At 40.4% G+C, this 14,412-nt stretch overlaps 1 protein-coding gene across 1 annotated transcript; it reads left to right on the top strand.

The window, feature by feature from the left end:
• Positions 1–255: 255 nt before the first annotated feature.
• On the top strand, positions 256–13,941 carry BNIP3L (BCL2 interacting protein 3 like). Its single transcript, XM_056860354.1, has 6 exons — positions 256–366; positions 5,715–5,895; positions 7,252–7,324; positions 10,857–10,960; positions 11,671–11,820; positions 13,484–13,941. The coding sequence occupies exons 1-6, from the start codon at positions 282–284 to the stop codon at positions 13,530–13,532; spliced, it is 642 nt and encodes a 213-aa protein (XP_056716332.1). The 5' UTR covers positions 256–281; the 3' UTR covers positions 13,533–13,941.
• The last annotated feature ends 471 nt before the right edge of the window (positions 13,942–14,412 follow it).

Genomic DNA, 14,412 nt, shown 5'->3' with positions numbered 1-14,412 from the left:
CCTCGCGGACGTGAGCGGCGTCAGGGAGGAAAAAGGGTCCGAGGCGGTTAAGGGGCGGTGCCTGCGCGCCGGCGCGTGGGCGTGCCCGCCGGCGCGCGTGCGCACCGGAGGCAAAGGGGCGGGGCGCCGTGGGGGCGGGGTCGCTGGCCGGGGCTCTTCGCGCACACAGCTCGGGCTCCGTCTTGTTTTTGTTGTTGTTGTCCTCGCCGCCGCTGCTGCCTCAGACCAGAGAGCTCCGAGCTCGCGGCGAGACGCTTCTCCCCCCCGCCCCTCCCGTCGCCATGTCCTCCCCTCAGGACTCGCCTCACCACAACAATAACAACAACCTGCCGCCTGAGGGGACGCCTGCCGAGCCGGGCCTGAACAGTGAGTGGGGCTTTCATTTCCTCCCCCTCCTTCCTTTCCCCGGACCTTTCCCTTCAGTGGTGCTTACCGTATACGAGCGAATGGGCCAAAAGCTGGATTCAGAGTTCGTTTCTCTTCAAGCGGCGGCGGCGGCACCACCCCTCCCCCTCCGTTGCCCGCTTCGCGTGGATTGGTTGGGAGCCGGACCGTGCGAGATGCGATTGGCCAATGAGTGGCGGGGGGCTGACTTAGTTCGCTTTGCTCCGGGGGGGGATAGAATGTCGGTGGTTGGGGCCATTTCCGGGGGGGGGGTGATTGCCAGATCTCTTTTGATGCCTCTTTTCTGTCCTGAACAAAATGGACTTCACTGCGAGTGGGTACAATCCAGAAATGGGAGGGTGGCAAGATAACGCTAGGGAACATGATTTCCCCATTCCCCCAAAAAGGGGGAGAGAGGGGTTGGAGTTTGGATCTGGGAGTGCCCTACACATAACTGGACCACTGATTAAATTTTACTTTATTTTATGGATTCACGTATGCTTTCTGAGATGGCTAGCATACATTTAAAAAAAAAACTGTAAAGGAGGAGGCTGATCTTTTACAAAGTTATGTTTATGAAAACATTTTTTTCCTGTCTGAAAGGTGACCAAGATTACGTATAGGTCATAGTAAAAAATACCCTGACCTGGATGGCCCACGCTAGCCTGATCTCGTCAGATCTCAGAAGCTAAGCAGGGTCAGCCCTGGTTAGTATTTGGATGGGAGACCACCAAGGAAGTCCAGGGTTGCTGTGCAGAGGAAGGCACTGGCAAACCACCTCTGTTAGTCTCTTGCCATGAAAACCCCAAAAGGGGTCGCCATAAGTTGGCTGCGGCTTGACAGCACTTTACGCACACACGCACACACACACAGTAAAACAGATGTAACTAAAGTATTTTAATATAAAAGGTGTCCTCATCCACAGTCTCTGTAGAGCTTTAGTAGCTGCCGTTGATTTTATCATTTTATGATGAATTGTTTCATGGCAGTTTGATTCTCAAAATGTATATAGAACAAACTTGCTGTTTCCCCCTGATCTAGACTGTTTTCTGAAATTTGAAAATGGAGATTTGCTTTTTAAGGGTTGTGGTTGCTAGTTTTTAAAACCTTTAAATCGTGAAGGGTAGTTGTGTTACTGTGCTGCAGGAAAAAAAGAAATAGAAATTCATAAAACCTGATGCTACAATAAAAACACATTTAAATGTCATAAGACTGTTTTTGCTTAAATGAAAGGATAGAAGTGTGTGTGATAGTGGTTGAACAGTAATTTGAAATAACTTTAGTGGTGTAGTGTGGTTTGAAGCAATGTTATGAAGCAGAGGAAGGTGATTGGGTATTCAGAAATTAAAGGTACAAGTGTAGTGGGAGATGGGTGTATTGGGGAGAGTAGAATGGGATTTTATAAGAGAAGGGACAATTGAATGATCTGAAGGTTTTTGTTTGGAATAGGGCTCATTCCTGAGCATGCTTGAAAATATGGCTCATTAATATTGACATCTGAGAAATCTTGGTTAAGGCCTTTAGCAGGTTTTAATAGTTAGGGCAGAAATAAGGATCTGATAGATAATGAGAAGTATTTGAAGGAGGGAAGCAAAACTTGAGTGCAATGAGAGAGGATTGAATAGCTGGATAAATTCCATTGCTTGTCGCCTCTAATAGCAAGGGTAGAGCTACAGCTGGGATGCTTGGGAGGAGCTACAGTGTTTGAGAGTTTATCCAGTGGCTGAGCAATATTACTGACGTGTACTGTTTTCTTTTGTAGTGGGGTCTGTCAGCTGGTCCAGGACAGCCTTTTGTTCCCTGCATCAGGTTGGAGGGGAGATCCAGATAGCTCTAGTTTGGATTTTGTAACTGTGAAATGATTTTCAGTCACCTCACACGTTTAACAAGTTAATATGTGTGCTGCTGTGCTTGAAAGTAATGCAATGCTCACTCTTCTCCACCCCAATTAGCCACCACCTGATGCAACAAGACAAATATTCTCGAACTGTTGTTCTGAAAATATTTACCCGTAGAATGCGTCCACTAATACTTATGGGATTATTTCATAGTAAAGCATTTGAAGACTGATGTGTTGCATTCTTTGAGACTATAGGCTGAATCAAAGCTTTTGGAAAAGTTCTATTTAACTTGAAATTTTGCATACTGCATTTTTGAACACTAGTAGGTATAAAAAATAGTGTGTTGCAAAAAATGCACTTCAAATTCACCAATGTATTAGTATTTTACATTACATGCCGGTTGTTTGTGTCAGTTGTTGACATTTGTTGTGGCTTTCCATAAAGTAGCCCTATGGCACAGAGTGATAAGCTGCAGTACTGCAGTCCAAGCTCTGCTCACGACCTGAGTTCGATCCCAATGGAAGTTGGTTTCAGGTAGCCAGTTCAGGGTTGACTCAGCATTCCATCCTTCCGAAGTCGGTAAAATGAGTACCCAGCTTGCTGGGGGTAAAGTGCAGACGACCGAGGAAGGCAAAGGCTATCCACCCCGTAAACACTGTCTGCTTAGTAAACATCGAGATGTGACTTCACCCCATGGGTCAGTAATGACCCAGTGCTTGCACAGGGGACTACCTTTACCTTTTTACCACATGGTATTTAAACAACACTCGTGGTTTTAAAAGGTCTCATATTGCAGAAATCCTGTGTAGGGCTGCTGTGGAGCTTGCAGGGTTGGAATATTTACCCTTCTACTTTTAGTTATTTTCAACCCCAATATGAGCATTTCTGTGCAATGGCCAAGATCATATTTGCCTGATAATCTGTAGGTGCTTAATTGCTAGCAGGTTCACTTCTACAGGAAGCACTAACTGCTTTTAAAAGATACAAAGAGTGGCAAAGTTTTGTATTCTTGTTTAAGAATTTTACATGGGAGCACTTTACATGGGAGACAGGCTGACAGTGATAGCTAAAAAAGAAATTCTTACCTATGTAAAAACAAACAAAACACTATTACCAGAAAATACACAACAGATCTCTCAGCCAACAGTTTGAAATAGGGCTGCATTCCTGAGCATGCTTGAAAATATGGCTTGAAAATATTTTGTTTGTTTTGTTTTGAAGTTGTGCATGAGAACCATGGGTCTACTAAGTCAAATGAAGCATGTCTGGAGTCCAGTGCAAGCAGCCAAGATGGATAAAAATTGAACAGGAAATCTGAACTGAACTAAAGTCTACATTGATTTAAATGATTCATGTTTAAAGATTATCAATGTTAAAAGCTGCTTTTCTATGTTAAAGAAGAAATATGGAAGAAATCTGATTTAGAAGGGTAGGGCTAAGTAAGCATTAAAAATGGCATCAAACTCAAATTGGATTTATTATTTCTTGTGGGCATTTCTAGTGGACTCGGGGACAAGAACACAAGGATCCAGGACACATCATCTTGCGTGTATCACAAAGGATCTTTTACTCCTGGTTAAAGCTCTCTTATTACCAAAGCTCTGCATCACATTCAGCTCTTGAATTATGGATATTTAAAACTCCATTAACAACACAGACTTTTACTTTGCCTCACACGGAAAAACAATCCTCTGTCAGTTATCATCTCTTCCTTGTGAAAATTTTGGACACTTTGCCTAATCCTATGTGCACTTACATAGAATGCCTAATCCTATGTGCACTTACATAGAATCCAGTCCTATTTATTCATTATAAACAACAATACTTAAAGTTTTAGCCTTCATTTTCTAGTAAGTGATCTTGCCTTACAGATATAATTTGGCTATATATGTAGACCAAAGCCAGAGGTTTTGGATTACACTCCTAAACTGTGTAAAAGCTATCATTTTCTAAATAAAAAATTTCCGTGAAACAAGATGCCAAAGGGTTTAAGCACTGAATAGTTGTGTAAATAGTTCATACTTGATGTAAATAAAGAAGAGCTAAAGGATAGGAAAAATTGCTTCATATCCCCATCATAAGGTCTTATAGCTAGCTAGCCAGAAAACTGAAGTCAGTAATCTCACCCCTCTAGACTTACAATCACCTTCCCTTCCCCTTCTCTTACGTATGTGGTATCGAAGGAACTTAAGTTAAAACTTGTACCTTGAATTCTGATGCTAAAAGACTGTTATGTGATTCCAGCAAACTTGAAGGAACCTTGCCTAAATATTAATTGTTACTCTCAAATGAATATATAAAATTGCCTTATGCTGAGTCAGATCATTGGTCTATCAAGGTCAATACTTTCTATTTTGACGGTAGCTCTTCCAAGTTCTCAAGTGGAGGTCTTTCACATTGCCTGCTACCTCATCCAATATTTAGTTAGTGGGACAAAAGTGTTCTGTATCCTTACTTTCATGCATGCATGAACTCTTTTCTGTCCATCTCTTTATATGTGCTTTGAAAATGCATTCTGGTGGAAAATAACACTGGAAATAGCCTTTATCATTGCCATGCAGGAACTTGAACCCAAGTTTGTCAAATTAAAGTCCACTCTAACCATCTATATACCGGTGTAATAAGATGTTACATTATATTTTGTTTGTTTTTGTTTTGAAATAGTTTTTGATTTAGTGTTGTTAAGATGTAATTTATACATGCTGCTGTTAAGATGTAACCTACAGAAGGCATGAGACCTGGGTGTAGTAGAAATCTCCAAGGGTTAAGGAATATATTTGCAAGTATACTTTAAATTGTTTCTTTTTGGCTATGCTAACTAGTATATTAACTTACAAAGCAAAGAAGCATGCTCAATTTAAAATGTACTTACCAAGTGTCACCTATAGGGTAGAGAAATAAGCCTTCTATTTAAAAAGCAGAGGTGAAAACTTTGCTTTCCATCCACTTTAGATCTGGCACAAGACACTCTCTGGAAGCCCTTTGAACAAAACACACTACTCAGCATATGATAGGAACAAAAGAGCTGGTATAATTGTATCTGCGAAAGGGCTTTGTAGGTGATCATGAAACATAATTTTAATCAAACAGCATCCAAGCATACTCATGGGAGATTCAGAATTAGCTTTTGTAAGCAGGGAATTCCCGAATGTACCCCCCCCCCCACAAACACACAGAAGCTGTTGCTTCATCTTCCATAAGTGTGCTTTCCCAATATTATTGTCCAGAGAACTTAGACCATTTGCACAAGCTGTTACTTCTACATGGCCAACACATAATAAGTGAATTGACATGGAAGAAACTGAATAAAATTAGTCTGTCAAGGTTTAATTCATTCTGTTGTTCTCAGAATAAATACTGTTTGCTGCCTTTGCATGTTTTCATCCTGCTTATCTAACTTTGGAGTGGCTACATATTTCTGCAAGCAAGTGATAAACTATGCTAGGTTTAGTTTCAAAGTCTCTGATGAATACTTTGACTGTTCAACAGGCTCCTGGGTAGAGCTGCAGATGAACGGAAATGGCAACGACAATGGCAATGCAAAAAATGGGGGGTTGGAACATGTTCCTTCTTCATCTTCCATTCATAATGGAGACATGGAAAAGATCCTTCTAGATGCTCAGCATGAATCAGGACAGAGCAGTTCAAGGGGTAGTTCTCACTGTGACAGGTAAGAATCCAAGCTCTGAGTTCTTTAAAATGGGATTGCCTTTTCTTGTACTAAGTGTTACCAATTAAGTTCTCAATGTTAAATGATAATAAAAGGCTGCTGGTGTTTAAGTTCTGTTGGTTTCTGTAGGAGTTCAGAATTAATTGATTTTCAGTGCAATGTTTGTGGCATGTAAAAGATACCTTAGAGTCAGACATAGAGCTGGATCCAGCAGTCTGCTTGTGCAAAGTTTGCAGATCTTCCTCTCACTTCAGCAGTCTCTGCAGACCCTGTGAAAGTTGATTTCTGGCTTTATGGGAGTTGGTAGACTGGATAGAAGACTGCCTAGACCAGCTCTTTATCTTGAGACAGGTTTTTCAGTCTGCTAAACTACATCCAGGTCCACTATTGACCTATTCCCCTATTTCAGAAATAGTTGTTCTGAAAGTTGTCATAGATAGTAATGAATCCTTTACGTATGTGAAATTTAATCTGCTGTTTATGTCTCTTAATTAGATCAAATAGTCGTACAGATGGTTTCTTGTGGCACATTTCCTAATTTCAAATGTGCTAACCTTATACATTTTTGTAGGATTTATTTGAAACTTTACTGAAATGTTAATATTGACATGTAATTTGTTTTGGGTTAAGTAGTTTGTAGCCTGGAATGTAAAATGGACCCTTATGAGGAAGTCAGAAGATACTTTGGGTCAGCTTTTATCACCTTTGCATCCCACTTAATGTGCATCTGTTTAATCTAGTTCTTCCTTTATTCACATAACTCAGGATTGGTTTTCCTAAACGTTTACTGAGGAATGCCAGTAAACTGTCCACCACTAGGATTGTGTCTTTAGTTACCTACTTGTTTGCTTTTATCCTGATAATGAAACAAAACCACCTCTTGGCCTTTTGTGCAGTTCTACTTACAGCAGTCACTGTCTGCTTAGCAACCAGCCCACAACATTCCTGGGACCCCCGATGTGATCTGACATTTGGTTTAGGTACCTAAGACTGCAATTCTAGGCATGCTTTCCCTAGGCATGCTTTTCCTGGGCGTCTACCTCATTGAGTACAGTGGGATTAACTTGAGTAAACATGCATAGGTTTTGCGTATAAACCTAATATCCACCTTCTTTTTGGCTTTTTGGCTTCTTGCTTGTGTTTCTTCAAGCTGCTGGGAAAAGCAGTTTCATCTTGATTACTGAATTGCCTCTCCTAAAGCAGGGAGAATTCCATTCTAAAATATTTTTTTGAAACAAAATTTTAATATAGTTTATATAAAACATGTAATATACACATAGAAACCTACTGGTGGTGGTGATTTTACAAAATCAAGTTCCTTGGCAGTAACAGTTACCTTCATCACTTATCTTCTAGCCCATCTCCTCAAGAAGATGGACAGATAATGTTTGATGTGGAAATGCATACAAGTAAAGACAATAGTTCTCAGGTATGTTGTTTTTATTAATTAAAAATGTTTCAGGTAAAGATTTTTAACTCTGTTCTAAATGTGAGAGTGATTGAAGGGAAAAAAATGGAACTTTCCCTTTTTTTAGAGAAGTGAAATAAGCAGTAAGCTTTTTTTAGTGGGTTAGCATAGCACACTAAACAGTCTTCTAACCTTGATCATTTTCATCTTGAAAATGAAGTGTTCTGCATTTTAGAGCATCTGAATGAAGAGTCGTTTGAGTTTCTGTATACTAGTTTTTTGTATACTTCTTTTTAAAAGGTCCTTGTTCTCACATAAACTGTTAACCTGTAGTCTTAAAAGACCACAGGTTGCCTTTTATAAGTGATGTTCATGCTGTTGCCTTGTCAGTAGCTGAGTATAGATCCTGCTACAAATATTTTCATATTTGTGGTTGAAAAAATGATGAGTGAAGTTTTAAGACTAGCACTTAGAAACTCTATGAAACTGGCTTTTAAGGAAGTGAGGGGTTTCTTTAGGTTTTTAAAGGGGTAATGCAAGGCCCTAGGAGCCCCGTGGCGCAGAGTGGTAAGCTGCAGTACTGCAGTCAAAGCTTTGCTCATGACCTGAGTTAGATCCCAACAGAAGTTGGTTTCAGGTAGCCAGCTCAAGATTGACTAAGCTTTCCGTCCTTCAGCAGTTGGTAAAATGAGTTCCCAGCTTGCTGGGGGTAACGTATAGACGACTGAGGAAAGCAATGGCAAACCACCCTGAAAACATACGTTGTGCTGTGACATCACCCTATGGGTCAGTAATGACCCGGTGCTTGCATAGGGGACTACCTTTACCTTTTTAATGCAAGGCCATTTTGTTTGCTGGGGCTTTTAAGGAGTTACAGGCTTCAGTCATTAGGTACGTAGGGTTTTATTGTATTCTCTATGTTTTAAAATTTGGAATTGTAAGTCACCTGGTGGCACAAAGTTGTCAAAATATTTTAATTAATAAACCTTGATTGTGGTGCCAGAAGATAAATTTTAAAAGCAACTTTTGATCACACCTGAGTCCCAGATATTCCTGTTTTCCTGGGGAGAATGCTGTGACAGTTTGCAATTGAACATGTAAGAGTTTTTTAGCATACATGTAAGATACATACAGTGCCATCCTGAGCAGAGTTACATCCTTGAAAGTCAGTGGATTTAGAATAATGTATCTGTGCTTAGGATGGCACTGTAAGAGAGCAATTCTTAAACAGATCTATTCAGATGCAAGTCCCATTTTATTTACTGGAGCTCACCCACAGGAAAGTATTCGTGGGGTTGCAGCTTTAATTATTCACACTATATTAACTGCTATCTGGGGTTTTATGGTATATTGCCGTAAAAAGCTGCCTCACAGTTTTGAGTATTGTCAGAAGTTTCAAGTAGAATAAATAACTAGGCAAAAGGTTCAGCATTAAAGCAGTTTACTGTTTTTAGCAGTAACCTATGTTTTGCACAAGTTGCAGCTTTCTTTTAATCTCTTCAGAGCTATGTAGCAAGGATTGCAGCCTTAGTTCCACTTGTGCAAACTTCAGTATTATCATTTTCTATATAATTTATAAAAGTTGGCAGTTCCCAGTTTAGTTGAATGTACTTAATTTTTCTGACCTGATCCCTTCTCTGACTGGCTGCACATTAGCTAGTGAAAATTGCTGCATTTAAGTAACCCCCGCTCAGACTGGTGGAGGCTGTGTTCTGGTGTTTGCTGCCATTGCTGTGAGGGTGAATTGTGTATTTTGGTGATTTGTCTTTCCCAATAGAGGCATCCAAGCTTCTATTTCAACTTGGCATTGGATCTGGAATATCATGGACTGTTTAATTGGGGCTGAATAAGATTGTAGGAGAAAAAATCTTGAGAAATGTTGCTAATTTGTGTATACACTTGCATTGTCTATATTTGTTAACCTTATTACATTAAGCTATATAATAGTTACAGGTTCTACCATTTTCAGTGGCTTTCAACCTGTTCAGCAGAAGGTACTGGTTTTGACCTTTAACGCCCAAAAGGCACAGGCCCACAATATTAGGAGGACCACCTACATTCCTATCCACCAATCCAAGACTTGAGGGCCTATGATGCCTTCCTTCAGGAACCAGCCTCAGCAAAGGCTTGGCTGGTGGTAACCTGGGGGAGGGCCTGTTTGTTCTGTTGCTCTCTGATTTTGAATTTCCTACCCTCAGGAGTTGAGAATCGCTACTTCTCTTAAGGCCTTCTGGTAAAATTTCAAAACCTGTCTTTCCTCAATGACCTTTGATTTAGGCCAATAAGAAAATGGTGTGGCAGGTGGAGTGTTTCTATTGGAAAACTTTGAGATTTACTATATTTTTATTCTGTTTCACTGGCTTATTATATATTATTAGAGAGCCAGCATGGTGTAGTGGTTAAGGTGTCCGACTAGGACTTGGGAAACCCAGGTTCGAATCCCCACTCGCCCATGGAAGCTTGCTGGGTGACCTTGGGTCAGTCACACACTCTCAGCCTTGACCCTGGCTAGTATTTGGATAGGAGACCTCCAAGGAATACCAGGTTTGTGATGCAGAGACAGGCAATGGCAAACCACCTCCTACAGTTTCTTGCCTTGAAAACCCTACAGGGTTGCCATAAGTCAGCTGTGACTTGACAGCAAAAAAAAATTGTATATTGTTGTGTTATAAATAATCTTGGGAAATTTATAGTTGAGGCAGTCTAAATAAATTAACTAAACTAATATTACACTGTAATATTTACACTTGTATTTATATTTATATTTGCCTGTTGGTGTTTTATTCAACCAATAAACTCTTTTAGTCTTGTAAATATTACTTTGGGCATGACTTGGTAGCAGTTTCTGCAGAAAAAATTTGGTGTACGTTTGTGGGGAGGTACCTTCTTCCCATTTCTTCAATTCCGGGCTATAGGAGTATTTGTTGTACATATTCATTACAATTTTTATATGCTGTTTTTTCATCACCAAAGTAGCTGACAAAATCCATGGGCACTAAGCAAAACCATGATAAGTTAACTAACAGTAAATACAAAATCTGCAATAGGCTAGGTAAAAACAAATATTTGAAACTGGAATATAAGTGTTCATGTTAATAATGTAAGGTTGCTCTAAAAATTAGTGTTAAGCATTTTTAAAAAATACTTTCAGTTGGATGGATTTGGGGTGTTTTGTGTGTGTTGTTGGTTTTTGTTTTTTTTGCAATTTTTAGAGGTTACACCAGTTCAATTTCATTAAAGTTTTCAGTTTGAAAAAGTGTTCATGCCTCCTTATAAATATTTCAGCGTGTTTAAGTGATGCTTCTGTTAATCCTTGACATTTAGATATGGGTTGACCTCAGTAAGCCCTGTGAATACACACTCATCCCTTCCAAATAGATGATAAAAACTATTGATGCCAGTGGAGTATATTCATTTTGATGCCCTTTCCTGTCCTTGACTTTTTTCTGATGAGTGTCAGAACCATCATCATGCTTTGCTTATCTGCCTGTCAACAAAACCACAAGGAGGGATAGAGCAAATGTTACAAATTGTGTCCCATGTATATTTTCAGTCTGAAGAGGAAGCTGTAGAAGGAGAAAAGGAGGTGGAGGTCTTGAAGAAAAGTGCTGACTGGGTATCAGACTGGTCAAGTCGTCCTGAAAACGTTCCTCCCAAGTGAGTTGAAACTTGTACTAATCAACGGGCCTTCTCTTATAAGGATTTATATCAGATGATCATAGCATGGACTGGGTCACAGCAGGCTGCACCTGGGAAGGAGAAAATAAGATCTGCCTCCCTGCACAAAGAGAAGCTCATGCCAGGCGCTCTCTGGATCCTATCAATGGGTGAAGCATCACTTACTAGGAGCACTGTTGTTGGAGAAGTGGGCTGAGAGGAAAGGCTTCTTCTGAAAACAAACTGCCTTGCTACACTGGAGTGTTTCAGGCACGGCAGTGGCTCTGCTGCAGGCAGCATAGAGAGGAAGGGTCGGTTCTGCTTGACTCAGTAGGAGTCTTTCTGCAGGGCAGTACTTGGGACCTTTGGGTAGCGTGTTTTAGCCAGACATACAGGATTGATTGTGGTTTGCTTACATAACATTGAACAAATGTATATAATCTTATCTCTAAGAGTGGTTTCGTACTTAGGGAGCTTAGCGTCCTAAAATGCCATCTGTTTGCTGATAGGAGCCATGTGAGTATTTTTGTTTTGAAAAAGAAGTGTTCTCTTCTCAGACCTGCCTGTCTTATCAGCTACAGCTCCGTTGACATCTGAATGAATGGTCTTTCCTTAATGCTTCACTTGCTCCCTAACCCTTAGATTTTGGGGTGATTTTAATTACCTGGATTCAGTACCTTTTAAGTTGCCATCCATTCTGTTTCCTTTAGGGAGTTTCACTTCAGACATCCTAAACGAGCAGTATCTTTAAGTATGCGCAAGAGTGGAGCCATGAAGAAAGGTGGCATTTTCTCAGCTGAGTTTTTAAAGGTTTTCATACCATCTCTGTTCATATCTCATGTTTTGGCTTTGGGACTAGGGTAAGTACCAGTACAAATATCAGTGGCTGTGGGTGAGTGGGAATATTTTCAGCAGCTGTTAGCAAATTAGGGACTACAAACCCCTTTTAACAGTTTCATGAAGAATCCAGTCCACTGTGCTGGAGGTTTGATGAAACAGTGTCACAGTGTACAAATTCCAGAGTGATCACCTGGAATGATGATACCACCAGAATGCTATAGGAAGGGTGAGATAAAAATGACAAAATTAGTGAAGTAGAAGAAGAAGAGTTAGTTTTTATATGCCGACTTTCTCTACCACTTAAAGCAGAATCAAACCGGCTTACAATCACCTTCCCTTCCCTGTAGGTGGGGCTGAAAGAGCAGGACTCGCCCAAGGTCACCCAGCTGGCTTCGTGTGTAGGAGGGGGGAAACAAATCCAGTTCACCAGATTAACCTTCGCCGCTCATGGGGAGGAGTGGGGAATCAAACCCGATTCTCCAGATCAGAGTCCACTTCTCCAAACCACCGCTCTTAACCACTACACCAAGCATTATGAAATCAAAGCAGAATAAAGGGAGGGGGGAAACCTGTTGCAGATAATGTTTTCAAAATATGCTGTTGTACGACAGTATTATTCATAAAACGTGTAAAGATAATCTCAAATATCCATTGCTGGTAACTGGGCAACTTGTGCACAGAATCCTGTGTGCAATTGGCTATCACTGTACATTTGGATATAATTTGGCTCCTTTGAGTTGCTTTGAAAATCAGTGGTGGTTTTATACATTTTTGTCTTCCTAATAAAATTCTCCACCTGATTCCCTTAAATACATATAGTAAATGGTGCTAACAAGGGCTTTGCATACTATATCAATCCTGAGAAACCACGAACTGCAGAAGTTAATGAGGCTTGGTTCAGACAGTAGCATACTATCGTTCGGCCCTGTGCACATGAACTATGACCAGCTTGCATAATCTCCCACACCCTTGCACACAAGACTTGTAATTAGCTGAACAGCCCATCACAGTTAGCTGTTATAACTGGCAGACTGTGGTTTGCACTTGCCCAGTGTACCAGGACTTAAAATTAAGAACTATCTGTGTTGGAAATGCTGGTTTCTGGGGCAAGGATAAACTAGTTTGGTGGATTGAATGTAATGATAAATTATAGTTTGCTGCAGATGACTAATTATACTGCAGTATGTGAGGAGAGATCCAGTGTGGTGTAGGGGTTAAAAGTGGCAGACTCTAATCTGGAGAACTGGGTTTGATTCCCCACTCTTCCACATGAAGCCGGCTGGGTAACCTTGGGCCAGTCACAGTTCTCTCAGAACTCTCTCAGCCTACGCAGAGGCAGGCAACGGCAAACCCACCTCTGAACATCTCGTGCCTTAAAAACACTACGGGGTCACCATAAGTCAGCTGTGACTTGACACGCACACGTGAGGAGAGATCGGATTGTGCGAGTGAGCATTGGGCTTGTTCTCATAATGCCAAGTCATGGTTTGGCATTGTGTCCGAACCATGCCCTAAGACATTATTTCTCAGTATCTGCTCTGTGTTAGAGATGGGTTTCATGTACTTAATACTACATTTACTAATGAATCAGATTGCTGATTGAAAAAGTAAACTAAGGATGAAAAGTTCTTGTGAACAAGGAAGCATTTCCAAGATACTGATATGCTTTGTGTTTCTTTTCAGCATCTACATTGGAAAACGACTGACCGCACCTTCAGCTAGCACATATTGAAAGAAGCTATGCACAAACCCTGGAAATCCTTGTGAGGTGTGAAGGTGTTGATGTCACACTAGTACATTTGAACGTGACAATTTTGAGCATGACCCTTCCCAGCCTCCACCTTGTCTTTACATATCCAGGTTCCAGTAACTCTTGGAATTCAGTATTGTATTGGAACTCTGTGGGGATATTTTCACTAGTTTCCGCTCTCCCTTTTCCCAGCCCATCCCCACACCCTGCAAGACACATCAGAATTGCCTAACAGAGTTTACAATTGCCTATACGTTGCAAGGGCTTCTTTCAGTGCAAAATGCCACCAGCAAATTATAATTTTATCAGTGAAGCTGTTGCCTCCTCTTTACTGCAGCAAGAAATAATCTGCACAGTGTATGAGTGAACTGTTTATAACAATCTCCTCTTAAAAAAACAAACAAACCTGAGAATTAAGAAGTTGGTTGTAAAACAAAGTCATTGGCAGTTTTTTAAAAAACGTAGCTTATTCTACTATTTTCGGCTAAATGTTTTCAGTCTTCAGGAGGCAAAAACTGCATAAAAATTAAAGCAAGATAAACATGGATTCATCAGCAACTTTTAATACTGAATAATTGTCACTATCTTGTCTTTTCTATGAAGTAGTGAGTTTCTTTCTGGTTTAAAAAAAAAACCCTTTCCAACATCTAGAAATCCTTTTTTAAAAGGACCGCATTCTTTGCATGTGAAGAAGCTTTTTAGTATTCCTTAGAATTTTATTTAATGAATGTTTTCCTTTTAAAAGTAGTTTGACTTGAAGTATTTCTTGAAGTATTTAGGCTCCATGTAAAAGGAGATTCTTCTTACTATGGAACCACTTAACATTTATGAAGAGATGGTTGTTACAGCAGCCACTGGAGGG

The sequence above is a fragment of the Euleptes europaea genome, chromosome 14 (assembly GCF_029931775.1).
Source record: "Euleptes europaea isolate rEulEur1 chromosome 14, rEulEur1.hap1, whole genome shotgun sequence".
Taxonomy (NCBI): Eukaryota; Metazoa; Chordata; class Lepidosauria; order Squamata; family Sphaerodactylidae; genus Euleptes; species Euleptes europaea.
Note: the sequence above shows the minus strand (reverse complement) of the source record. Positions and strands in the feature narration are given on the sequence as shown.